The 24,697-nt window shown below is 35.6% G+C and overlaps 1 protein-coding gene across 3 annotated transcripts; it reads right to left on the reverse strand.

Moving 5' to 3' along the window:
• Nucleotides 1-205: 205 nt before the first annotated feature.
• On the reverse strand, nt 206-22,875 carry LOC131044948 (uncharacterized). 3 transcript variants are annotated; one of them, XM_057978441.2, is made up of 10 exons: nt 22,624-22,875; nt 15,950-16,058; nt 6,663-6,903; nt 6,077-6,445; nt 5,181-5,965; nt 4,654-4,827; nt 4,443-4,559; nt 1,493-1,672; nt 1,354-1,400; nt 206-1,138 (listed from the first exon to the last, which is right to left on the reverse strand). In XM_057978441.2, exons 2-10 carry the CDS (start codon nt 15,995-15,997, stop codon nt 574-576), a joined length of 2,526 nt encoding a protein of 841 aa, XP_057834424.2. In that variant the 5' UTR covers nt 15,998-16,058; nt 22,624-22,875; the 3' UTR covers nt 206-573. The 3 variants fall into 3 exon arrangements, with proteins under 3 accessions (XP_057834424.2, XP_059075886.1, XP_057834422.2); XM_059219903.1 differs by adding an exon at nt 20,042-20,562 and having other exon boundaries at nt 5,181-6,445; XM_057978439.2 differs by having other exon boundaries at nt 5,181-6,445.
• Between the last annotated feature and the right edge of the window lie 1,822 nt (nt 22,876-24,697).

A 24,697-nucleotide genomic window follows, 5' to 3' on the forward strand; every position in this document is an offset into this window, starting at 1 on the left:
TATGTTTTGGAATATGACAATATTAGTGGACGTTTATCAATTAGCCATTTTCAAACTGAATTTAAATGCGAGTTCAAAGCATTATTTTGCATAAAATTGAACTGAGATCAGCATTTGTTGTGGGAAGCCTATTTTATGCATGACAAATAAAATCAATGTTTTTTGGGTAAATCCAACAAATAAAATCACATCACAGACCATGATATTTATAAAATTCATTATTCCTCTGCTATCTGTATTGCCTACAAATTAAACACTAGCTTATACATTTTTATCCAGCAGTGTAGAATCGAACCAATTACAGATTCACAAGCCCAATTCAGTTCAATAGGATATTTGTCCTAGAATACCATATAGGAAGCAAAATCTTGGAATCTTTCACACTCAAGGACAAGAAATAATTTACAGGCTATATTGATTGCAATCTTATAACCACATCCAAAAATTGCAGGCCAAACAGCATTTAAAATAAAATATCGAAGACTAAAGGAATAATTCTGCGATGGTAAACAAAACAGCAAAACTGTGACACTGCAAAATAATTATTGTCATCCCAACTTACTGAATCCCTCATCATGTATCTAACATCTGCCATCCATCTTCATCAGACAATTGCTCAAATGACTGTTCTTTTCTAGTATCTCCAGAATAGCGTGAATTTTCTAGGCTCCTATGATTGCAAACCATATCTTCCTCATCTGTAGATTTTTCCCCTCCAACTGCAAGGTGATGCAGAAGTCTATCAGTTGAGAGAATAACTGTATTAGGTGCAGAGTTTGATAGCTGTCCACAACTTGCAACAGGAGTTAAAGTTTTCATATCTTCAATGGAATCACACACACCATTACTTTCTATCTGAGTATCTCGCAATTCATGGCTGCTATATAGCATACCGAACCCTGAAACATTGATATCATCATTACCACCAAATGACTTGCAATCTAGCTGATGTTCACTTGCAATTGAAACATCAAAATTGGTGGAATCACCCAGCTTGTCAAGGCTTTTATAATGTCGATTTACATCCTCAAACCTGGGAGATGCAGCCAGTCTTATATTCAAAAATCCACTTGCATTACCGCTATCAATCTGTTCTTTCAACACCTTAACATCTTGATATAGAACAGATAGTTCGCCTCTGAAAAATTAGAAAAATAATCAAAATTATATCAAGTAGCATTCTATTATGAAATATATATTTAACTCAAACATCCAAGCATGAAAAAATAAGTGATGAAGTTCTAAGCCATCATACATTATATTTGTGGGCATTATCATCCAATAGGAAAATAGATATACTAGAGGGCACAAAAGACTTTAAAAACAAAGAGTTTTAGGAAAACGGTATCTCACTGCAGTGCATCTACACAATCGCCCTGATTTATGAGAAACTCCCTAAGCTGCACCACAAATCCCAGATAAGTCATTTGTAAGTCAATCAACATATCTAAAAGATAAAAACTAGAATCTAGCACAATCAAGGGACACCGACCTTGGTGTTTGTTTCTGCTTCTAGCTCAAGACCCCTGGAATCTTGTGCCACTTTGGCCATCATTAATTCCTCCAATGCAAGAGCTCTTCTTGCAGTTTCTTCCTTTTTCATTTTCTCCTCCAAGGCAGCTTCCCTCTCTTTTCTAGCAGCACTATATCTCGCTTGCAAAACTCTACACATCTGCATTTTGAGCAATTACATTAGCAAACATGAGAACTTAAAGGAACAGAATTAAAGGCACTGTAGTAAGATGAACTATACTTACAATTAGTAAAATCCAATTGAACATCTGTGACTATGAGATTTATACTTAATATCCTACTGGCATTGACATGCAAACATCAAGAACAACTCCTAAATGTATTTAGGATGCGTTGTTTCTGCCTTGGTTGCCAACTCTGCATTGCAAAGGGGGTTCTCCCACTACCCCCCACAGGCCCTGCAGGCTTGAGGATGGTGGGAATATGGCTGTGAATGGAGCTATCTACAGTTCAGGGTTGCAATTTTTCTCTGGTTTTTTTAACCTTTTGTCTTTCTCTTGCAACAATTGGTTTTGTCCTGGGCTGGTTATAGGTTTGTCCTGCTGATTTTATAGCCCCTTATTCTTACAAGGCTGCTGCCACTGGAGTTGTCATAGGGTTTATGCTTCCCAGAATAAAAATGACTCTGCTGCTTCATCTCTTGTGCAGGACAAGAAATAACTTCATGGTAAAACACTGAGAAGAAACTCCTTTGGTTAACATATCCAGTGGGGAATCAATGGACACAATCATCAAGCTTTTTGAGAATGCATTAGAGGGCATGCTTAACAGAACTTGTCCCTCTATCAAATCACTCAAACAATGGGTTGACAGAGAATGGAGGTTGAAGGTTCATGGCAAAATCAACATTGCATCATGTGAGAGGGACTTTTTATCACAACCTTGCTGATAAAAAGGAGAAAGATTTGAATCTGAACCAATGGATGATTGATTTTAAAACAACAGAGGGTACCCCTCTTCAGAGGCCAGTCTGGGTAATGCTTCCCTCCCTCCATTTACTTTTTTGGAATTAGAAAGCAATGAAAGTTATGGGAAATGCTATTGAAACATACAAGACTTGAGCTCCACCCAGCGATTAAAAAATTCAGTAGCCTGAATCTGATTGGAAGGGGCTCTAATTAAAGGTATCCTTGAACTCATTGATCTAAAATTGAAACCAGGGTTTTCCCTAGAGGATGGGTTATGTGCAAATGCCGTTTAAATGCGCTTTCTGCCATGAGCATGGACATTATGAAAGTTACTGCTTGAAAAGGCCCAAAACAAATGAGAACGAGGTTCAAATGATGACTTTCCAAAACCTTGTAACAAAAGCAAGAAGAATGAGATAATCCAGGTTCTTCTGTTTAAGACCTCTCTTCCTCCAACCCTTTCTCAGTCCTGGCCTCTGCAAGTTCTGATTATTTTATGGGCTTTTGACCAACGATGGACTGGTCCAAGAGGGGCCAGTAGCTCAGTGGTAGAGCACTCCAGCAGCGTTGGAAGGTCCTAGGTTCGAGTCCTAGCTGGGCCATGTCTCAACATGGTATCAGAGCCAGGTCCAGGCTAGGAGCCCCAAGCACATGAGAGGTGTGGCTTAAGGGGGGGTGTTGGTGTTGGAAATAAGCCACACACGGACTAACGATGGACTGGTCCAAGAGAGGCCAGTAGCTCAGTGGTAGAGCACTCCAGCAGCGTTGGAAAGTCCTAGGTTCGAGTCCTAGCTGGTCCATGTCTCAACACCTACTGCAGTAAGGCATTACCTCTAGATGACGCTAATGAAGCAACAATTTTAGCACCAGTCCAAGAGGGTGGAATAGTAATTGAAGAGAAATTTATTTCACTTGTCCATACGAAAGAATAATGTTGAAATCAGATCCAAAGAAACTTCAGAAAGAAAGAAATTATGTTAATGTCAACAGATGACCAAAAGTAAGTCAATGGAACTCACGAGTACAACAGTTTACAATAAAGAAGTTCTAGGAAGAGAAACAGAGAATATAGCCGCTGATGCACAAAATGCTTTGGAGCTAACTTTGCTCCTCTAATTTTGACGAACCGCTAAACTAAAGCTTCAACATCAAGCTAAAACACTTAAAACACTAAATAAAGCTAAAAAGCTAAACACTAAAAAGAAAACTATGCGTGTTCTTATGTGTGTTCTTATAAAGCACTTAAAAGAGTAAATGAGCTAAAAAGCTAAATAAGTCGACAACTAAGATGACGAACTAAAAAGCTAAATGACTAACTAAATGAACATTAATAGAACAACTAAAAAGGTAACTAACTAAAAGAATTAATTATTCTAATAATGGTATCAGAGCTTTGAACCTTCAACACTACTGAACAAACTGAATAATGATTCCCTACCATTAACATATTTGGATAACCTATTATTTAATATTTCCATTATCAATTGACCTGATGCTTAATGCGTCCACATCTACAAGTCATATTTAATTAAAGATCCCAAACAAAAACAAAACTCTACAAGAGCATAACATGTTAAAGAGACCGTGTAGGAATCAGATATGGTGACTACAACCAGGCAAAACTACAAATGAGGTCTCTTTGTGACAAATCATTCTTTAAGCCATGGACTCGTTCGCAAATTCTCCACTTTTTGTCTCTGTTATCATGCGATACTGTTTCATTGGCAATAGGATATTAACATTTGTAAAAGGATGTGCTAGGTTCAAAGTGTGGAGGCACATGTTGTCAAAATAACCCTGGTCCAAGATAGCAATGAAATGGTGTCTATTTTTGCAGTAAGCTACAATAGATGTGTTGCCTGTGGGTCTTAAAGAACCTTTTTTCACAAAGCAGAAATTTAAAACTGCTTTCCCTGTTGGCTAAAATTTTTCAGATAGAATAGAAATATTTAGATCTCAAAAGAATGTGTACTTAGCAAAACAAAAATTTGTTCTTCCTACCTCATCAATCATACAAAGTGCTGAATCTTTTTCAGCTGTCAATTGTGCTATACGGGACCGAAGTTCTCGTGCCTCTGTAGCTAGAATTGCTCTCTCACCGTATACCTCTCCTGAATGCTGCAATTACACAAGTATCAACCTAATTTAATTATAGTACCTTCTTGAAATGAATTGTAATGAGAAGATTAACAGCTTGAAATGAGTTTATCACCATATCATTGGTTTCTTTTGCTCTTGCTAATGTTTTTCTTAACTCCTCCACCTTGGCAAAAACTTCCATGCCTCCTTTTGCTGCTTCTTCCTTGGCACGACGAGCTGCTGCCTCTTCAAGTTGCATCTTTGTCCACAGGGAGCGAATTGATTCCATACCTTCCATCAATGCTTCCTGTATTATGCATTGTTGATTAGATGCATTCATTATAACTTCTATTATTCTACATAAAAAAACAGCTCATAACTAAAATGAGCTGAACTGTCCAATGACACTGCAACTTTTTGTCCATCTGCCATCAACTAGAGGTCTTATATGACAACAACGAGCACCAAGAAAAGGAAAATTCTAGCAGCCATTTTCACAGGTAAAAGTTCAACAAGCTTTAGAACATTGGCCATAATCTTTTTGTCAACTCAGGAACAAATGCATACCTATTTTGCTGCAAGATTTTTAGAAAGTGCATATAGTACGGAATCCAAACATAAAATCCATGTTTGGTGTACTGTAAAGGTAAGACTGCAAACCTTGTTTTTCCTTGCTTCAGAGACAACACCCTCCACAGAATCAGTGTCAACCATCTGACAAGAGCTGGAATTAGAAGAAAGTACACTACTTTGGGCACTGCTATATGAATCTCTAGCATCCAACTCCATGTATATCGAATTCTCTTTGTTACAGACACTCAAATAATCAATGTTATCTCCAACTGACTGAGAAATATGAAAATTGTCCATAAATTCTTTTTCTAAGCAGTCACAATCACTAACAGGTATGATTGACTTTGCATCAAGACAGTTGATTGTTTCGTTGTAAGCTGGTAGGAAACTAATTCCCCCTACTAGCGTTTCTTGCATGCTTTGATTTTCTCCTTCAGGATTTGCGGCATTTGCAATGCTTCTACAAGCAAGCTGGCCTGTAGAAGTTTCTGAATCGCAAATCAAGCTAAAGCCAGCTCTTACTCCTTTTGAGCTTATCTCATCAGTTTCTTCTTTGAAGCTAAAATTACCACAACTTGAATCCTCAATATCACTAGAATTCTTATTGCTGAAATGCATACCAGTTATCAAATTTAATCTAGATCTTATCCCTTTTAAGTTCATCTCATTCGTTTCTTCATTAAAGCTAGTATTACCAGAACTGGAATCCGCAGCATCAACCAAATTCCTCTTACTGAATTGTGTACCAGTAATCAAGCTTAAGCTTAATCCAGAACTTAACCCTTTCGAGTTTATCTCATTAGTTTCTTCTTTGAAGCTCAAATTACAAGAATTGGAATCCTCAATATCACCTGAATTCTTCTTGCTGAAATCTGTACCAATTATCAAGTTTAAGCTTAATCCAGAGCTTATCCTTTTCGAGTATACATCATCTGTTATTTCTTTGAAACTAAAATTACCAAAACTGGGATCCTCAATATTACCTGAATTGTTCTTACTCAAATCCATACCAGTTAACAAGCTTAATCCAGGTCTTATCCCCTTTGAGTTTATTTCATCAGTTTCTTCTTTAAAGCAAAATTCACCAACACCCGAATCCTCAATATCGCCTGAATTTTTCTTGCTGAATTGCATACCAGTTACCTGAAAACTGGATCCCATATTTTCAATCTCTCCTCTGGAATGACTTATGTCATATTCACCAGACAAGCTTGATTCTCCATTGCAGATTTCCCCATAAAATTGCTCTAAGTCTCTCATTTTTACTTCATTATATGCTTTCTCCTCGGCCAACAGATTGACTGATGAAGAAGATCCAGCAAAAGCCCCAGCAAACTCAATTGGATTTTTTCCTGCAGAAGACACATTCCAAAATCAATACAAGGTCTACATTTGATTGACTAAAAATATGATGCTAATGAAAATGGGGACAAAAATGACAATGCCATCCTATGTCAGATGTTTGTTGAAAACTCCAATTAGTCTGATACAAATTAACAATATAAACAATGAAATCATTTAGTGAAAACTTAGAACATCAACCACATTGTACAGAAAATCATAACTGACCTGGTAGTATGATTTCATCAAAAAGTTCTGAAGTACCATCATCACGAGGCTGTTGCTCCAAATCTATCCTCGTGTCAGTCTCAGTTGGTAGTGGATCAATGTTTACACAATTTTTATCAAACTTTTCAGTAACTATTTGTGAATTTTGTTTTGGAACAACTTCATTGAGGATAAATTCCAATGCTGAATCAATATCATTGCCATGTTCCAGAGTTACCGCTTTAATAATTCGCTCATCAATCTACACATGGTCAGATAAAAGAATAGTTTATATTTGTTTTTCATAAATCAAGCCCAAGAGTAGTGACAACAAATATAGCAAGACGTAAAAGCAATCAGCCTAGAGCTGCTCTATTTAGCTGAATAATCTGTTTGGTGGAGCCAACATGGAGAAAAAGCATTAAGAATAAAAAACATATCATACTTCTTCTCAATACACATGCAAAGGACAAATCTAAAATAAAAACACATTATACTTGTTTTATTTCATGCTTATAGGTCTGCTATAAAGAGAGAAAAAAGGAGAATTGAAGCAGCAACCTTTCTTGCATTTTAACTATCACTAGAAAAAATGATTAAATTAATTATTTTGATGCCCATAGTTACTCATACTACATCCACAATTTTCTGGTATCTCTTCTCAGCTCACTAGGACAGTTAAAACTTTTGTCACAATGTCATTTCATGTTTTCGCACAGTAAAAAGGGGTTGTCCTCACAATCTGCAAGGGTGTCCTCTGTGTTAACAGTTGTTCCAGAAACACCAGTGTATCTTTGAGGTATGAGAACACAGTTTTCAGCAATAACAAAAAAAAATTCTACAATTTGGGAAAAGATGGCACTGCAGCCTACAGCTACTAAACATCTATTTAAAAATAATATAAAATTCATTATTTGAACTAAAAGAAACTTAGAAACTTAAATTAATTTTAGTTTAATTTTCTTCAGAACACATCTCCATAATCCCTGTAGAATTTCAACCACCTGTGTAAGTTTATAAATCGACAACTCAGAAGTGTTGCAACAAATCTGATGGCAAATACTGTTAAAAACTGTTGAAATTATAGCTAAGTTCGGATTACATGTAATTATAGCTTGCTATGAATATTGGGCAAGACCTATATAATGTAACTTGTGAATAGGGCAAGACCCATATAATGTAACTTGTGGATAGAGCAAGACCTATTGAATGTAACTTGTATTAAAACGTGTTGGAGCTGACCTATATTAAAATCACTTGTAACGTGAGGGCTCTTTCAGTTTTGGCGCCAACTTTTAAGTTTTGTATTGTAATAAATTTCTTACATTGTGACCAAAGGTAAATTGGAAGGCAAGAGTCTCATATATATGTAATACCAACATCATTGTTAAGACATACAATTCAGTGAATAGTTTCTATCTGTCATCAAGCGAATTACATCAGAGTGCAGCGATTGCCTTCAGTGATCAGCGAATCTCATCTGAAGGCAGCAATCATCATTGAGAGCTCAGTGAACCTTATCTAGATTACAGCGAACATCACTGAGTGACTGCAGGGGCAGCGAACATCCTTTGGAGGTCAGCAAATTCCATTCAAGACTGAGCGAACTCCATTCAAGGCTAAGCGAACTTCACCTTAGAATCAGCATGCCTCATTCTTGTGTCAGCATGCACTTATATTGCAGATAAGTTCTTTTGGACTGCTCTTGTGTGAAGGAATCATTCTACTGTGATTCATCTCTCTGCTGATTGCTTCAAGTGCTGAAGCATATTGTAAATTACTTCTGATTATTGACTAATAAAGATCTTAGATTTATTGCTGGGTTTTTCACCTCCAAGGGGGAGGTTTTCCCAGGGTAGTTAGGTGTTCTTTGTGTGCATTGAATTGTCTATCTGTTATTTGCTACAGTCTGATCCTAAAACTAACATGGTATTAGAGCAGGTTCCTTCTATAAAGCCTAACAGCTTAAAGGTAGATCTTGTATCACTTCTTTTGCAGGACTAGGGCTAGCATGAATCAGCAACAAATCTGGACAATATACCTGCTTGACAAATTCAGGGCATCAATGGGGCCATAAAATATGAAGGGTTCAATCTTTGTATACAGTTGTTCTTACTCCTCTACCCTCATTTGCTTACCTCTGCTAAGAAAGGTTTGCAGACTTGTATCTGTCTGCCTTGTCGTTATTGGTATTAGTTCTTTTCTACAACCCTAGTTTGGGATCATAATTAGTGCATGGGGTTCTCTTGCTTGTTAACTATTTCATCAAGGAGTGCCTTCATATGTTGGTTTGTGCACTTGTTTCCTTCTAGCTTCAGATCTTAAGTGTTTCTTTTATTCCATTAAGGCCGGTATAATTGTCATCCTAAGGTTTGTAACTATCATGCTAGTTCAAGCTTTGTTCTTGCCTTAAGAATTTGTTCTAAACTTCTAATCCTTAGTTCAGATTGTTGAAGTTGGCATTCGTATTGTCTTACTCTCTATTTTGAGTATGTTTATCTCTCATCCTTCCTGATGTGATTTGCTATGAATATGCAATGATCCAAATTGATGCATCAATCTGAATATATAATCCTCGACACTTAATATTATCAGCATCTGTTGCAGATATAAATCTAGGAGTATCCTGAGGGATATACTAGCAAGCATAAATAGTAAGATTGAAAGATGAATGAAATTTATAGAAGATTTAGAAATATGGAACATTAGTTGAAAACATATAATGAATAGTGTCCTTTAATCATTGGTGTGATAGGCATGTAAAGGTAAGATGCCTTAGTCATCTTATTCAGTAGCTATGCCTAATGATGGCTTTACTATCTTCGTATTATGATCTGATCCTTTGTGATACTTGCTACATAGTTCTGATGCATCGTATTCTATCTAAAATGCTCAATAGTCTTGCTGCTCTGGAATTATATACTCTTATGGTGTGTCTCTTGATTTGCATCAAATCTTTTAACATCGTATGGACTGTATTTTCTGTTCTATGGGTGTTTTATGTAAGGTTACTGACAGGAAGGACACTTTAGGAATCTGTTTCAGGTTGGGTTCAGTCGTGATCTCTTGTGCCAGCAGGTATCAGTCCTCAATTGCATTGAGTACAGCGGAAGTTGAGTACATGGCATCAAGTGTGAAGCAATGTGACTTCACAAAGCTTCTTGCTAGGTTGTTTGGGCAACCTTGGGAACCCACAGTCATTAATTGTGACAATCAGAATTAAGATGTTTGTTAATCCTGTGTTTTATGACAGGTCAAAACATGCGGAATCTCATTATCACTACATTTGTGATATGATACAGAAAAGTGCAATTCAGCTGAAATATGTCAGCACTATTGCAGTTGTTCTCACCAAGCTTTTGCTCGAGTGAAGCTTGTGTACTTCAGAGAGAGACTTGGAGTTGTGGAGAACACAGCTTTGGCTGAGAGGGAGTCTCAATCCTAGTGATGCATTAAGTTGCATCTTCCACCCTCTGTGGGCAATGCAAGGTGGAGTCACCCTCTACGGGCAATGCAAGGTGGCATTGGATCCTTCTCTTGGAGAAGATTGAGGTGAAAGACCTCCACCCTCTGCGGGCAATGCAAGGTGGAACCACCCTCTGCGGAAAGCAAGGTGGCAGATTATTCTTCTCAGTAGAGAAGTTTTGAGGTGTAAGACCTCTTCTCACCCTTTGCAGGCAATGCAAGGTGGATCCATCCTCTGCGGGCAATGCAAGATGGATATCATTAAAGAAGTTCATGATGTGTATTTATATATTTGTGTATATTCATTTCTTGCAAGTGTGCATAATAAAGTTTTGGATCCATCCTTTGTGGGCAATGCAAGATGGATATCATGGAAAGGTCCACGATGATTTGTTATTTGGCTAGAATCCTCCCTAGCTAAGAGGGAGTGTTAAAATTATAGCTAAGTTCGGATTACATGTAGTTATAGCTTGCTATGAATATTGGGCAAGACCTATATAATGTAACTTGTGAATAGGGCAAGACCCATATAATGTAACTTGTGGATAGAGCAAGACCTATTGAATGTAACTTGTATTAAAACGTGTTGGAGCTGACCTATATTAAAATCACTTGTAACGTGAAGGCTATTTCAATTTTGGTGCCAACTTTAAGTTTTGTATTGTAATAAATTTCTTACATTGTAAGGCCGACCAAAGGTAAATTGGAAGGCAAGCGTCTCATATGTATGTAATACCAACATCATTGTTAAGACATACAATTCAGTGAATACTTTCTATCTGCTATCAAGCGAATTACAGAGTGCAGCAATTGCCTTCAGTGATCAGCGAATCTCATCTAAAGGCAGCAATCATCATTGAGAGCTCAGCAAACCTTATCTAGATGACAGCGAACATCACTGAGTGACTGCAGGGGCAGCGAACATCCTTTGGAGGTCAGCGAATTCCATTCAAGACTGAGCGAACTCCATTCAAGGCTAAGCGAACTTCACCTTAGAATCAGCACGCCTCATTCTTGTGTCAGCATGCACTTATATTACAGATAAGTTTTTTTAAACTGCTCGTGTGAAGGAATCATTCTACTGTGATTCATCTCTCTGCTGATTGCTTCAAGTGCTGAAGCATATTGTAAATTACTTCTGATTATTAACTAATAAAGATCTTAGGTTTATTGCTGGGTTTTTCACCTCCAAGGGGTAGGTTTTCCCAGGGTAGTTAGGTGTTCTTTGTGTGCATTGAATTGTCCATCTGTTATTTGCTAGTCTGATCCTAACAAAAACAACTGAATAAGATATTTGTTCTGTAATTGTAATTTTGGCTAGTAAGTATGTTTCTTCAAGACTCGGGGATAAAGAGTTGCAAACTCAGGCACAAACAAAAAATTACCCGAATATGGGGGTTTAGGTGGTTAAGGCTCAGGAAAGGCTATTTAAAAATATTAATTGAACTAAAAGAAGCTGAAACGCATTTTAGCTAATAGTTTTCTTGGGAACATATCTACATAATCCCTTTTGAATTTCAACTTTTATGTAATTCTGTGATCCAAGGACTAGGAATCTTTTTGTTAAAGAACTGATAGTAAATAATGCTAAAAGCAACTGAAAAAAGAATCTGCCCTGTTAATGAAGCTCAAGCTAATCAATATGTTTGATAGGTTAGATGTTTAAGACATCCGATTTTGAAGTGTCATTAAACCTTCCCAGACATTGTTTCCTACACAAGCAGGCAACCCTGTTTTACTAACTTCTTTGCAAGGGGATGGAATCAGTGAGACTGTTTCATCCTGCCCCCAGTGTTGAGGAAAAAGGTGTTGTACACCTTGCACAATAAAAGAAATATTTTAATTATGTAAAATAAATATTTATTTATGGTGCATCTTTGGAGATGTATTTGACCACATTAAACATTTATATGGGTCCACTGGCAAAGTTGTATGGGACATTGGTTAGATATTTTATGTGTGGGTTGCCCATCAGAAAAATATCTAATATTAGGGAAACTTAGTAGTAAAAAGTAAATGTTTGGGTAATGGTATTGTGTTGTCATGGTTTAGGAAAAACCACTTAGTGGTTTTGTGTGAGTTTGAATCTATAAAAGCAAGCACAAATTAAGTGGTTGAGGTTGGTTGTCATTTGTATTAGGCTCTCTTGAAGAGTTCATACATTACATGTAGCATGGCATGGGATTGCATGGTACCCATGGAAGATGCACTGAAGTGTAGCATGGCATGGGATTGCATGGTACCCATGGAAGATGCACTGAAGTGTAGCATGGCATGGGATTGCATGGTACCCATGGAGGATGCACTGAAGGGTATTCATGAAGATTCTATAAGTGTACTGTAACATTTTCATTGTTGACTACTACATTGAGTAGGTTTCTTGGTAGCTAAGCTTTCCCTTGTGAGGTTTTTCTCTAGATGCACCTTATGTAATCTTGTGCTATGTCTTTGATCTCTGCATTAATATTATTATGTAAGCCTGCATACATATACTTTTCTATCATAGACTAATGTAGGAAGTGGTTTGATCAACCTAGTAATTTTCTAACACCCAAGACATCCAAAATGTTGTGTGGACCCCAAGGACACCTCCCTATGAAGCAATATAAGGAACAAATTAAAATATATTTGTAAAATTAAATAAATCAAAAGGGGGTATTTTCATGAACATTGATAACATATAAGTCAATTGCTCATTTTTACTAGGATATATCATATATATCTTAAAAATATCTATATAAAATACATTGATAGATATCCTTGTGCAGGCATCTATTTTTAATCCTCCAAAACTTCCCCACAATGGAGAGAAAGTTAAGTGCACATACATAAGCGTAGAATGTCGCTCTTTATATGGATAATTTTAAAACCTATATGAAACAAAGCATTGATAGAACAAAAACATATTAGATATTTCAAGGCTTAAATTACAAGGTTCTAGGCTTAGACTGATATTAGGTGGAATTTGGACATTGCCAATTCCTGACTCAGAATAATGGACATTTTTAAAAGTTGGTATTTAATTTTGTGTTTTGCGCACAAAACCATTTTTGTGGGAGCCAAAAACCATATTGATAAATTGTTTACATAACTCAATGAAAAGAAAGGATGTTGAGATAGTGTTTAATATGCTTGGTTGTTTTTTGTACAAGTGACATACACCAAAACCATAAATGTGCAAGTTGGCTAGGGTGGCTAAAATTGTGTAAAAGCAACAAACCCACATACCTGAATATCATGTAGAAGTTAGTAGTTAGCATTGTTCTCTACAACCAATAGTTGATCAGAACCTTTTCTACAAATTGTATCGAATAACAACAGAATGTTTGAAACATCTAGGGTGACAATGAATAAATAATTGTAGGTAAATTCTATGGAGGATCATGGGATATCTTATTTTCTTATTTCATCGTTTGTGGATACAGCGGTGGTTCTCTTCTACGTATCAGTGATAGCGCCTTTGACTTACCATAATAAACAAGATAGTCCCAGCAAGCATTGATTTTGGAAGATCATAAACAATTGCTACTGCTACATAGTCATACATTACGACTAATCAGTTCAGATCAGATCAGAATGGTTATTAAATTACAGGCAGTAACATATTTGTTCTCAGTGATCATGTCAGGTATAAAAGAAATCTTTGCAGAAGTAGCAAGAGGTACAAATGTGTGGTGTGTATATGTGCTGGAAGACAATCATTATATACACGTAATGGTAAGAGGGCTGTCCATGAAAATTTTATATTAGAGGAAGTGACAGCAAGGGATTTGGATTATGTATCATCTATTCATGACGGGCTATCAAGATAAGTTCTCCATCCTGAACTATTCTTAGAATTATAAATCAAATATTATAATAAAATGTTTCCAGTTTGATTAAATCTTATTCATAAATATATTACATTTCTCACTATAAGCTGGAATTGTTGTTTCAAGACTGAAATATTGTAAAATCCCAAACGGGGACATTACACAAGGTGAGTTTGAAGAGCCATTAGGGACAAGTTCACCACATACACAACTTGGTCCTTGAGGCTCTTTTTGAGGATACTACAACTATACCATCCACTTTCACACCATCCATACCCCAGCAACAGACTTTAGTTATAGAAGAAACTTATGATCTATAATTTTTGTTGATATTGAAACTTTAAATTCATCTATACTGAAACTTTGAACTCAATTTTTGTTCTATGAAGTGCATTTAACTCTACTTTTTATGTACATATGCAGGAAATCAGTAATATGGTCCATAAATTTAGTTTTATGCATGTTTTTGAATATTTTTCGTGTCAGTCAGATTTGCCAGATTTTCCCAGAGTTTTTACCGAGTCTCAAGTTTTTAAAATTTTTGGGTCAGCAGAGTAATTTGTCAAGACTGAATTTTTAAACTATGATTGAAAAATTGAAACAACACAAAGGATGTAGATGACAATTCTGCACTAGCCAGCATCAGACTTAGCCCATCATACATTTGCTTTTCATCATTTTTCATTGCATAAAAAACATACAAAACTAAAATTGTACAGTGAATATTTTCATCAGTATATCTTGAGAAAATTATAGTTCATATAAATTGCCATGACATCCATTTTTTTCTGTTCTTAATTGCTGTCATCACTGATCATCCCTGGGATATGAAGGAAAACAAATATTGTTAACATAGGAAAGTGAAGCTGAAAGTGAACACTCTAAAATTCTAACAGGCCACTGATCATCCCTGGGATATGAAGGAAAACAAATATTGTTAACATAGGAAAGTGAAGCTGAAAGTGAACACTAAAAAATTCTAACAGGCCATAGTAATGGTCTTGTTATCATTGAAAACTAGGCATTTGAAGATGAAAGAAGCCTCCTCCTTTTGGTCCTCTGCAACAAGATTGGCTTGTATGTTGTCTTCTAGGGAGAGCATGATTTGAGTCTATACTGACCTGAACTAGAGAGGAAGGAATCTTTGAAGATAGGTATGATTGATATGCCTTGGAGTGATAACAATTACAATACCCAACATTAATTACATGTGATAACAAAGAAAGCTGTGCTGAATTTTGATGTTGAGATGATAGACTCGAGGCATAAATTCAAAGCCACATGCATTCAGATACCAGATTTCAAAGCTCACATAAAAAGAAATTCTTCAACATGCAATATGCACTGTCACAAACAAGACTTTGCAATATCCTAAATGACAAGGCACCATCCAGCTATGCAAACAATGCATTTCCAATAGACCTTCCAACATCCAGCATGAGGGTTTTCCCTACTTGACTGGCTTCACCTCAAAGATACATATCTTGAGAACGGTGATCAAGGGGATATGACCATGCAACACTTTACTAATAGGCTCTATAAGAATAAATTTCATTACCAATAGGCTCTATAAGAATAAATTTCATCACTCAAAAAAGAATTTATACTTTACTTGGGAAGGGGCATCAAGAGGATAGGACAAGGTATTCATGAATAGGCTCCATATGAGTAGTAATAACACAATCGAAAATGTAAATGTAAGATGTTAGGAATTCAAAAACCTTTGCAGTTGAAGGGGCATTTCTAAAAATACTATCCATAACTTCTTCTTTTTTATCGGTCTATCCATAACTTCTTAATCATAATATATTGAGGGCTTTTGTTATTCAAATGTGAATAAAAATAGCATTTCTACAAACAGAAATAATATGGTGATTGTAATTATTAGGTTGCAGTATGTCAACAAAACAATATAAATTAATAGTTTCAAACTGAGGGCTCTAGCAATATTCAGTGAAGTATCTTCACATCAATTAGAAATTAAAAACTGTGTTCTGTCTTTTTAAAATAGCTGCAAATTTCCACCCTTACCTGAGGAAAAATTTCACGAAGAATAATCAATGATGTCCTGGAACCCATTGTCTCTGTTAACTGCACTTCTGTCCAAAGTAGCACAAGCTATAAATTGTCACAACCACACCTGCAATATCAATAGACATCTAATTATAACCCAGTTTTCCTCACTTATGAAATGTTTACTGAAGATATAGTAGCCTGTACAAAAAATTCTTATAATGCCAAAATAAAGAAAGAATATGAGTTGTAAAATAGTTTATCATGTCCAAGGGGTTGAGCTTAGTTGGTTAAAGCATTGAGTTCTCAATGTGGAGACCCAAGTTCAACTCCTATGAAGGACACCTTTGTGTAGAATTCTAAGTTGTGACTCTTGGTCTTCCATTGGTTGTATTTGTCTCATTGTTTAAAGTGGATTTCTAAGTTGTGACCCTTGGTCTTCCAATTGTTGTTTCTAGTTTGGTGCTCGAAAGGAGCTAGTAATTGTAATAAGTTTGCTCGAAAGGAGCTGGTATTTGTAATAAGTTTGTAACGTGGATGCTCGAATGAGCAAAAAAATGAGCTTTGTGATTCTATGATACTTAATACAGAAAAATAGTTTATCATTAAATGTAAAAAGGACAAAAAGGAGATATTATGTATGATCACATGCTCCAGTTCACATTAAAAAATACAACAGTCTAGGATCAAACAGATGTTATAAAATACTTCAGTATACAGAGCATCAAACAGCATGCTGCTTAGTATCTGAGCTAAACGAGATGCTTGCGGTTAACTTAATAATTTTTCAAACATTTTCCACCTGCAGGGAAATTGTTTACAAAATTACAATGGATTGGTATCATGTAAGATACTCATAAGCATATCAAGATTACTGGTACGTCACAAACAAAAATGGCTACTGCAAATTTTTCAGCTTATACACAAAATTTATGAATTTTGCTGCAGGTAAATTTTGTTGTCAGATTTTGCATTTCAGAAAATTGTGAAAACATTGCACTAAAAGAACAAATGAGAATTTTACAATTATTGTCAATATTTTATTTTAAAATTAACAATAATTTTTTAAGTACTAAGTGATAATCCATAATTCAACCCATGCAAAAAATTTACGTTCAATGCTTGGGATAATTATCATTAAATGTAGAAAGGACAAAAAGAAATATTGGTGCTTTGGTAATTGCTAGGGGGTAATTCCATCTATTTGGTTGCCCCATATATGATATTTTCTATTGTTGTAAATGATTTGTGAGTGAGGATTCACAATTAGATTAATGCTTTTTGTGTGCCATTAGTTAGAATTCTTTTGTATGTATAAAGCAATTGCGCAGAAAAAAGAAAAAATGCTTCCATTACTGTACAGAGCTCAAAATTGGGGGCAAAATATCCTCCTTCAAAAGTGAGGGGTAATGGATCAGATGCGAAATTGAAGCCAATTTGCAGTACCCAGGTAGCAGTTTTAAACGTTGAATTGCTTGGAATTTGATTGTGAAAAGAACAAAATCTTTGAAATTGGTATCTAACAACACCTGTGCAAAGCATGAAGTAAATTGCTGAGCATGAATCTTTTCTACCAGATCTGAACTGGGAGATTTTGTTGGGCTTGCAAATTAAACGGATTCCCATCATCTGATGAACTTCAGAAAAATTCAATTGAAGAAGCAAGTAACATTGTGAAAGGTATGGTGCATGGAAATGAAATTAGGCCTGTAGCGTGATGCAAGTTTTTTAAAATAAAGTTTATCGTAAAATATTTACTTAAAATAAAATAAAAGAAAACACACAAAAAAAATTAATTGAAGAAGCAGGTAATATTGAGAAAGGCATAGTGCAAGGAAATGAAATTAGACCTGTGGTATGATGCAAGTTTTTAAAAACAAAGTTTATTGTTAAAATTTTACTTTAATGAAAATTTGGGAAAACACTCTTGAACTTTTAAAACAAACTGAATTGTGAAATTCTTGGTAATTGTATATATTTCCAAAGCTTGCACAGAGAATTCAAGTTCGTTATGAAACTGCTAATCCGGGAGTAGTTTTCTCATTTTGTTGAAACTTTTTCGAATTGTGTCAAATACTGATATCTTTTCCTCAAAAGGATTTCAATCCAGCTCTTATTAATTTTTAGAAAAATTGTTTCCGTACTCTCATAAAGTAGTTTAGGATTAAAATCTTGCCCAGAGAGATTGTATTAAATTAATAACTTTTTGTTCCAGAGGAAGATCCTATCAAATTCTGACAAAAATTTGCCAATTTGTGTATAATTGTATTCAAAATCTAATGGCAAAAGGGTTTCACTTCAACACTAATATCTAATGGCATTTGTAGTCATCTATTTAAACTATTTAGTAGGAATTCTTTTCATATTGGTGCATTTTTTGCAGAGCCTGACACATTTATAAACTTTTTGAATGAAGGGATAATTATGTTCACATGCAGACAAGAGCATCATGAAAAATGCTCTCAAAATAGTCAGTGAGCTTCATGCAACAATCTGTGGTCTGTATGCCCACTGGTAATGATCAGGTTTAAGTGAGCCAATTTTGCAGGAGGTTGAAGTGCAGCAAGTGGTGGGAGAATAGTCCCAAGCCTTGAGTTAGCTACAAGCTCAAAGACTGGTTCAATGTTTTAGTGGCCAACCAGAGCCAAAAAGTTATAATGATGAAGGTGGCAATATATACACTACAGCTGCTACATGTGAAAGTTGGTTTTCAATGAGTCCTAGATAGAGTGAAGACCACAATATATGTGAAATGGAGGCCCATGCCACACTTCTTGTAAATAGTTGACTTTGTCCTTGTTCAAAAAACAGTAAAGATAAATAAATCCCAATCAGAGTGATCATTTATGGCTATTTCTATGGGTGCCTAGTCACATGGCGTTGAGGACAATTGTGTGTCCTGGTTCACAACTTTAAAAATGAACAAGTGTGTCCTTGTTCTTGTAAAAAAGCATAGTTAGGTAATCCCAACTATTGTTTGTTGCAGAGAGTTGTGAATGTCTTTGTTCATAACTTTGAAGGAGCATAGACAAGTGTGTCCCTCCGTGATCAAGAGTTCAGCAAGGCCATATCCCATTGCGGAGATGTGTTGAGGCCATTCCCACTATAGTTGACAGTATACTAGTTTACATTCAAGTGTTCATCATTTCCCATTTCCAAACTATGTTGAAACAAAGTGGGTGACGTCAGGGAAAATAAATATTACACTATAGTCTTCAGAGTGTATAACAGTTGTGAGGAGGTCAATATTGATTAGGTTTAAATAATACACCATAGTTCACATGGTGTATAATGTTATTAAGACATCATTACTAATTAGGCTTAAATAATTAGATTTATTTAAACCTTAAAGTTTGTATATTATGATTAGGTGTTTAAATGATTGTAGACAAGGATTTCTCACAGAGATAAGTGGAGAAGATAAGAAATATATTCTACACTATAGGACAAACAACCTGTTTATATATCTCATGAGAATGAATGCTATATACAAGTACATTTTATTTGCATAAAAACTTTATCATTCTAACATAAAACTAAAGAATAGAGACAGTTTTATCCTACATTCTGCAAAATCTGACATTTATCCAAAAACATAACAAAAATTCAAAACATCCTACTTCTCTTAAACCACAAATTCCAGCCATCCATTGTAATGTCCACTTTTTGCACCTAGTCAAGTGTCAAAACTTTTGAAAAGTTATATCCTCAAGCTGGATGCCTATGCTGTGGGGGACAAAAATTGTTTTTAAAAGGTCATATAGGGGCCTCTTTGAGGTAAAAAAAATTAATGGAGTTTGAACTCTCATTTCTGCATTCTGAATTTTTGCACACATACAGATATGTTGTTGAAATGAACTTTGAAGTTCTTGGAGTTGTTGAGGAGGAAAACCATCTGCAATTTGTCTAGTTTCGGCGGTGAAAGACCCACCCTAGCTGGTTCATTGTTTCGATTAGGGAATACACTTGATTTTTTTGAGTTGTTGGTGATTTTGGTATTGTAAGGATGAAGATTTATTAAGTATTTTGAGTTGGACTTCAGGTTTTGGGTGTAATTGGTGATTTTCAGTGATTTGTTGCATATTGCAAGTTTTGGGAGAAAAGACATACCTGGCCATACACTTCCAGCATAGTTGAACCCTCATTTTGGCTCACATCTTCTAGGGCATCAATTATCTGCTTCTAGGTACATTTCCATTGCTCTTACCTCAGCTGGGCGACCAAGTTCCGTTGGTTATTTGGAGGGTTTGATGTGATTTTGAATTTTCTAAAAGAAATCACCCCTCCCAAGCGGGCCATACAGGTGTGGTTTGCATTGAAATCAATGTCAAAAATTTATAGTGTGACTTGAGGATTGTAAAATCATTTTTCTAAGGCGTTTAGGCTGATCAAGGTGATAGCATGTGTTAATAAGGCAATTCAGAGTTGGAAGAAGATTTTTTTGGAAGACTAGCTAACCGTCCTAGTGCAAGGTAGCAGTAAAATAGCTGAAGCAGTCTCATCTGGAGATTTTCTGAGTATTATCCAGTCCAAATATTTGGTTATTCTTGCTGTCATATGTTTCTGAGCAGTTTGGAGGATCTATTCACCTGTTGGAGGTGTCCTTGGTGCGATTACAGCCTCCTAGAGACCTGATTTCAATCACAAAAGGCCATGTTTCAATGCTGATCATAACTGTTATAAATCTGCACTTTGCAACAGACCTGTAATGACTTCAATGGCTGCCTAATTAAGGTATTTCATAGATTAGTGACTGAAATTAAATTGAGTCGATGTTTGGTGCTGCTCTTTCAAATTGGGTTTATGGTAATGGTGTTTCCAAGACTCTGTATTGTGCTTGAATTAATAAAGAAATCAGATAGACTTAATTTGAAAGTATCTTCAGATTGTGTTGGCAAGTTATTTTGTGTGGCAAACTACTCTCAATAAAGAAAAACAAAAGAAATCAGGGGGTAACCATTACATGCATGACCCTGATAAATCACTTTAAAGCATTTTGGGCCAGAATTATGAAAAAAAGCAAAAATTTAAAAAAATCAATCACTCCAGTCAGCAGCATACCAACAACTCAGTTAGAAACTCAAAATCTAGTTATATGTTGCTGCTAATAACCTGCCATTGATGGAATTTTATCATTGCAGACAAATAATAAACGCAGAACATAGTTTAAAAATTCAAAGTTTGTAACATTTGGCATCCCTAGTAGCAATTTGATAACATAATACTAGACTAATACTATACATCACCGCAGACAAACTCTAATTTGAAGTTTCTACCATTCCAGGACAAATTTAACCCAAAACACACTTCTACCGCTTGTTTTTCACAAGAATCCATCCCCAACTCCATTCCCACGATATAAAATGAACTTAAAAAAACACAGTACTTAAAAATTAATTTCATCCAAGAATTATCTCAAGGGTATTCTTCATTCCCCCAGCAAAATTTGGGGGAAACACAATCCTAACAATTTCAATTATTCTTGACATGTAGAACAAAATATAACTCAAAGCTTCCTTTTGAAAGACACACTCACTTACAGTAAGGGTCTTCGCATTGAAAGGCAAATTGAACTATACAACAACGAATTTACACAGGAAAAGCACAATTTAACCCCAATTTAACCCCCCAAATTTCATTTCATTTTCTTGTCCTGGCATCACTCGTGTGTGTGGCAATATAACAAGAATTATAAAAGGAAAATCCCATGATTTACGGCCCAAATTTCCCAAAATTTAACAACCCAACATCACTCCCGTAACGCAACAAACATCCAAAAGAACTACTTCTTTGAAAACTCAAAACTGTTCTATGTTCCAAATTTGCAGGCTTCAATCATTCCGGAGGCAAAAAGAAACAAATAACACAAAATTAACATTCAAAAGAGAATGATCTTTAGAATTCTCTTAGAAGCACAAATTACAGCTATGTTTTTCAGCCAATAAACATGAATCAAGGGTTTCAAGTAGTCCAGAGATGAACAACAACAACAACGATCAACCATTCAAGGGGAGAATTTTCTTTTAGAATACCACTCGAATTCCCAAAAATCACCTTTCCCAGCATTGCTTCTAAGACATACGAAGATTCCAGAGGACTTAAAAATATAAAATCCAGTTATACTTTACAGATGGTACATAAGATCAACATAGAACTACCATCCAAACGCAAAAGAAAGCACTCTCTTACCACCCAGATTTACAGAATTCTTCAGCCGTCGTAACAATCCCACCGCACAACAAAACACCAAAACAAACTTTCGCTTAAAATCACAAAAACTCAGCTACGATTTAAGTCAACATTCGCTGTTTCAAGGGTTTTCAGCATTTCGAACACAAAACTAAACCCAAAAACAAAAACATGATAATGGCATTCAAAGGGGAAGCACTGTTTAAATACCACAAAAATTCAACATCTATCTCGCGACATCACACAAATTCGAACACCAGCTCGCTTAAAAACACAAGATCCAGATACACTTCACGCATGATAAACCACAATCCAAGAGCAAAATCAAACAGATAATACAGTGCTGGCAATCACGCTCTTGCCACTAGATATTTCGCTTAATTCAGCAGAACAACACCAATCCCACAGCATAAAGACAATCATAACAAGTTATGCAATACAGATACTTAAAATGAAATGAAAGTTTTACAATTAAAAAAAATTAATGGCGGTTAGCAGCTTACATGGGCTTTGCCCGGTAGGAAGTTCTGGAGTTGATCAATCTTAAGAACTACGGCAGGTGACCATCTCAGGGAGCTTCTTGAAGCTTCCAGAGAATTCCTCGGCCAGAGGAAAAGGCAGCCCACTGTCTCACTGCTGCTGTCCTGCGTATGCGAATTCTGTTTAATTGCCTCTGATTTTTTTATTCTTTACCGGTTCAGGGGTTGGAGTAAGCGTTAAGTAACCCGAAGAGAGTGACATATAAAGGATTAGAAGAGTAGATTTCACCAAATAAATGCTTGTGATGAGAATGGGCGCGGTGTGCAAGAGAATTAATTGCAAGCTCTTGAGAATAAATCTACACCGTTCATGTGGAGTGGATGTGAATGAGGAAGTCTAGGATGTTTTCAATTAGGCAATTTCTATCACCATATTAGAAATATATTTTATATAAATATAATAACTAGTAATTGCATTTTTGTATGTAATGGTGCATCGATGATGATTGTATTTGTTGAGTTCAATATTGTTTTAAGCATATAACAAGGTAATGTACAAAGTCATTTGAGAGATAGTTAAGCAAGCAACATTTTGTGTGCAACTTATGTTTCTAAAGATAGGTGGTTATGTTGAATGATTAGGTCTTTGAAATTATATATAATTATGTAAGCGGTATTTTGTGTGCAACCTATGCTTCTAAAGATAGTTGGCTACTTTGAATGGTTAGATCTTTGAGATTAGATATAATAAATTTATACTGTCAACATAAAATTTGGTCCACAATACTTTCCACTAGATCTTTATTTATTGGACCATATTCTTTCTTGCACATTATTGTGAATGGAGTCACTCTCTGGATTAATCGAGTGAAGAAGACATAAGTCGTCTATGCAAAAATTATTGCTTGTTGGTTTGCTCTAGTAGGTCATCATACACCACCAATGAACTAATATTCTAAAACATCGTATGTGCCACCTCCAGATATGCTCTCGCTTAAAGCATTCCTTGTGCCCATCATTTTTATCATCTTTCATTGCTGTAAAGTGTAGCATCGTAAAAATTGTACTCATTTTATTATAGAGTCCAATTTCACACTCTCCTGGCACTCCTTTTGGTACTTCACATTTCTAATTCAATATTATGAATGCTATTCCATTTTAAATATTATAACTTATTATATAAATTATATTTTTGGTATTAAGACCCTATTATCTCGCATTCCTAAAAATTCAAGCCTAATTTGTCGAGACAATGGTGCTTTGTCAGATATATTTGCTAAAATTTTGGAAGGATAATATGTCAAACTTGCCATTTCTGAAAGTATCCTCGATGCTAAAATATGATAATTCTTAGTCGGCCAAAAGGTGATTTTATTTTGAGATTCCTATATAAGGGGTCCCTCATAATTCATTTCAACGCATCACATTCTTATCTCATCATTGTCATCTCACTATTATCATTCCAATTTGAGAGCACATCTTGGTATAAAGAGCAGCAAGCTACATCAAGGAATCTTTAATTATATTTTCAATTATGATTTCATGATGGATTTTATGATGATTTATCATGTTATTGCATTAACACATGAAGGACATATCCTAAGAGAATTGTATCATCAATTAGAGGTGTATTCATTTCAATCTAGCATTTGTTTTCAAGCATTTCAATTCAAATTTCTATTTCCAATTCATCATTGTTATAGGGTTGATTCTCAACTTGAGGTTTGATTAAGGCAAACCCTTATACAACCATAAACACCACTTTCTTATATTATTTGTAGATTCGGGTTCAGCTACAAACTTTCACCAAAGACCAAAGATAGGAAAGTGCTCGAGACTTAGAGATAGAGAACCTCTCCAAATATCATCAAGAATCCTCCAGACAAGGACATTTGGGTGTCCTTGTCCTCCCAATTCAAGCTCAAATTTGACAAGAAATGGGCAAATGGTCTCAATGTTTTAGATCCAGTTCAGTGCTCAAACATTCTCCAGTTGAAAAGGGGCAATTACTTGTCATTGTCCACTACATTTCAACTCAGATTTTAGACTCGGGTTCCTCTTTGCATCCCCTTTCCAGACTTGGGTTGGTTTTGTGATA

The sequence above is a fragment of the Cryptomeria japonica genome, chromosome 1 (assembly GCF_030272615.1).
Source record: "Cryptomeria japonica chromosome 1, Sugi_1.0, whole genome shotgun sequence".
Classification (NCBI taxonomy): Eukaryota; Viridiplantae; Streptophyta; class Pinopsida; order Cupressales; family Cupressaceae; genus Cryptomeria; species Cryptomeria japonica.

What these genes read in the sequence shown, in the direction of transcription:
- LOC131044948 (XM_057978439.2), bottom strand. Translation starts at nt 15,997, where the DNA reads ATGGGTTCCAGGACATCATTGATTATTCTTCGTGAAATTTTTCCTCAG. An exon ending in TTCGTGAAATTTTTCCTCAG is followed by an intron (nt 6,904 to 15,949) that starts GTAAGGGTGGAA and finishes GACCATGTGTAG; the next exon opens with ATTGATGAGCGAATTATTAA. An exon ending in TGATGAAATCATACTACCAG is followed by an intron (nt 6,446 to 6,662) that starts GTCAGTTATGAT and finishes TGTCTTCTGCAG; the next exon opens with GAAAAAATCCAATTGAGTTT.